Raw genomic sequence first — 3,827 nt, 5'->3', positions numbered from 1 at the left:
TGTGTGTGTGTGTGTGTGTGTGCATGTGCGTGTGTTGTGTGTGTGTGTTTGTATATATATCATCTGTAAAAAACATAAATTCAAAAGAAGCACACACATGCTAAGATGTAGAGCAGTATATATTAAAAATGGGGATGGCTGGTTTATGGGATTACCTTAGATTTCCTGTCCATAAAGGGTTTAATGTTATGGAGTATCATCAGGTCTCAAATCCTGTTGGGCCAAGACCTCTTAAAAATATGGAGGGGGGAAATGCCCATTACTCAAAGGTAACAATTGAAGATTATTACCCTTTGCTATTGGCTATCAACTTCCGGCTGTGCTGCCATCTTGTGGGCTCCTGTGGACTCCAAAAAGCTAGCAGGAACATTTTAGGAGGTTCCTGCTAGCTTTCTGAAGCCCACAAGATGGTCGCACAGCTGGAAGTCGATAGCCAATAGCAAAAGGTGATAAATCCCCAATTGTTACCTTTAGTAGTGGAGCATTTGCCCGCTCCATATCTTTAAGAGGTCATGGGCCAACAGGCTTTGGGATCTGAAGATATGCCATAAATTTAATCCCTTTATGGACAGGAAACCTAAGGTAATCCCATAAACTGGCCTTCCTCATGGCCTTCCTCATTTTTAATATATATACATATATGTGTATATATACTTATATATATATACACAGTACACTGTGCTGCAGTACACTGATGACATTATCAGTTTCTGATCTCAAGGCAGCTCTGAACCTCTTCAAAAATTTGTATACCTGCTTTGGTCTGACCACAAACTTAATAAAGATGAAAATCTTTACACAGGGAGCCCCTGGCTAGTGAAATAAGGCTATGTGACACTGTCCTAGAAACCATGGAAGTTTTCCCATACCTTGGAAGCTACCTGTCCAACAATTGCACTATTCAGAAAGACATCAAGAATAGGATCAGAGCAGCACATACTGCTTTTGAAAACTCTCAAAACGGTTCTTCCTAAACCACAATCTCACCATCCAAATAAAAATCATGGTATTCTGAGTTTTCATCCTTTCTACATTCCTCTACAGCTGTGAGATGTGTGTGTTGTATTGATGTGACTAGAAGAAAATTGAACGTTTCCAACAGCACAAACTTCATACAATCATGAGGATTCAATGGAAGGACTATATTACCAATGAAGAGGTTCTGTTCTGGCTGGACTGCCCAGCATTGAAACTTCCATGGCAAGAAAGTGCCTCCGCTGGCTGGGACACATAATATGTATGCCTCAAACATGCCTCTCTTGTCACCTCCTCTTTACAGAGTTGGTCTCAGACACTAGACAATGCAGAACCCCCAAATTCCATTTCCAAGACTAACTTAAAGCCACTCTTCCACTGCACCATTGACCCAAATACCTGGGAGACAATCACCAAAGGCTACCCAAAGTGGTGACATGTCATCGTCAAGGGAACAGACTGGATGAAAAATAACAAATGTCAAAGACACAAAGAGTGACTTACACTTCCTCATCTCCTGCTAACCCTCTGCTGCAATAAATACCCCCCAGCTCTTCTATACTGCCCTTGGCCTTAACAGCCACCTCAGGTACTGATATCCTTTGCACCCTTTGCATACAGGATAAAGAGGCTCAATCACTTGCTACAAATTAATTACTCAGTTACAAGTTAATGCTGCCACCACTGCCAATTTTTTTGCCTCCAGTTTTTCAAATGTTCAAATTGTTGCTTTGTCTATATAAAACTGTCTCCCTGTTTCTGATTCATCCCTTTCCCTTTTAAATTTGATTTAATATCTTAATTTTGATCTTCAGTGAAATCATTGCTTTACACATTCAAAACTCTGTTATTCAATGTCAAAAATATTTAGCTTAGAATATTGTCTATCTCATTAATGATGAAGTAAAATTAAAGTGAAGTGTACAATGTAATTTTTCTTTTCAGTTATGTTATCTTGAAGTGTTGCTTTGACTTCTGCATCATAGATGATGGAATTTATCATACATGCCTGGTCAAGTGGGCAAGCTTGAGAGTCTCAACAGTTACAGCTGGGAGTAGGATCTTGATGATACTTGCAAGAGATAATGTCCTTCATATTGGTGCAATGGCTGTGTGATATTCAAATTGAATATCTATTAAAAATCTTCCTGCATTTATGGTTTACTGGGAAATACTTATCCAAAATATAAGAATGCAAAGCACCAGTCTTCTTTCCAGCACATTGACAAAAGTAAAGCCACTGCACATACATACATACAATCAAGTGGAGAATTGTAGAGAAATCTATGCCATATGTAAATGGATCTAAAAAATGCAACTTCTGTGTAGCAGACAGATTGCACATTCTTTTTAACCCTAAGAATTCTACTGCACTAATTAATTCCAGATCTGAAATTTTCAGGAAATGCAAGTATATGGACAAATTTTTTTTGACAAACTAGAAGACACCACCCTCTTTGGATTGAACAGCTGTCTTGCAGACCTTGGACCCCTCTCTGTTGAATTGTTCTAATATAACTAGTTTAATTATGGCTTCTACAGTCAAAGGGGATGTAATGATAATTTTTTCTTTTCTTTTTTTCGTTTTTCTTCACCCTTCCACTTTTTATATCAACTTTTTTCTAGTTTTTTCCTCATTTATTCTCGTGTATAAACATTTTCAAATGGAACAGACCATGTCTTCAGAGCCTGAAGATTCTTGGAGACAGAAGACATGTCATAAAAAGTTGTACACATCTTCACAGCAAGAAACTATTAGTAGCTCTTATCTTTATACTGTGCAGTAAATGATATCTATTTATCACTGGATGGAATACCTTTTTGTTGATCTTGCCTTAATGGAACAGTAAACTACACACACACAAACACACACACACATACACACACACACACATGCACATGTGTGCACACACACACAAGCACACACACACACACACGCACACACACACACACACAAAACTAGCCATGTAATTCCTTCGCACCAAGAAACCTGGTCTGTTCTGGCCCTGACCATCTCTTTACTGTAGCTTCACTCAGTTGAAGGAGATCTTAGTTTTGTGAGCTGCATGGTGAGCTCACTAGCACTGGTGTCATGGAAAAAAGTGCCCTCTACATTCTGTAAAGTGGTTTAGCATTAGGAAAGGTATTAAGCCATAGAAATCATGCCAAAGCAGGTATTGGAGCATGATGCAGTCCTTGAATACATCAGATACTATCAAGCCATCTAACCCATGCCAGCATAGAATATTAAATGATAATGAAGATGATGATGACAGAGAGAAAACGATATATATGTATGTACACACACACACACACATATAAGATTGATTTGATTGGTATTTTTAAAAGATTGGTCTGTCTTAACAGCAGGAAACTGATGGACTAATAGATTAGCTCACTCATCTTATAAGGGTTAACAATTAGAACAGATGATGCATTAATGTGAAGAGTCTCTTGTGTTAAGCGGGGTAACTTACCAGCAGCCAGGGTTTGAAGCCATTGTCTGTAAAACCATGTACAAGGAACTTTGTCGGTTTGCTAGCATTGAAATGAGACACAGCCAACGTGAAAGGAAAATCAGCACGAACTAATGTATCCTCCTTCATATTCTGTCTGGTATACAATCGGAACTGGGTATTGACATCTTGTCGAGACTGTGGAAGGAAGTTGATGGGTCTCCAAATGCTGAAAAAACCATCGGTGCTGAAACAACCAAGCTTCCCATAGCACGCACTCGATCCTGTATGAAAACACAACAAAACAACAAACACAGAAATGTAATATATATATATGTGTGTGTGTGTGTGTGTCGTGTGTGTGTGCCGTGTGTTTGTGTGTGTGTGTGTGTGTGT

General features: G+C 38.8%; 1 protein-coding gene across 1 annotated transcript in view; it reads right to left on the bottom strand.

The window, feature by feature from the left end:
• The window catches only part of LOC106872413 (pancreatic triacylglycerol lipase), a 76,244-nt gene that overhangs the window by 39,192 nt on the left and 33,225 nt on the right, over positions 1 to 3,827 (bottom strand). Inside the window, exon 2 of the mRNA XM_014919409.2 lies at positions 3,453 to 3,715. Within this exon, the coding sequence (XP_014774895.1) occupies positions 3,453 to 3,715 (263 nt within the window). The remainder of the gene's footprint in view (positions 1 to 3,452; positions 3,716 to 3,827) is intronic.

The sequence above is a fragment of the Octopus bimaculoides genome, chromosome 8, assembly GCF_001194135.2.
Source record: "Octopus bimaculoides isolate UCB-OBI-ISO-001 chromosome 8, ASM119413v2, whole genome shotgun sequence".
Classification (NCBI taxonomy): domain Eukaryota; kingdom Metazoa; phylum Mollusca; class Cephalopoda; order Octopoda; family Octopodidae; genus Octopus; species Octopus bimaculoides.
This window is presented reverse-complemented; position numbering and strand designations above follow the sequence as displayed.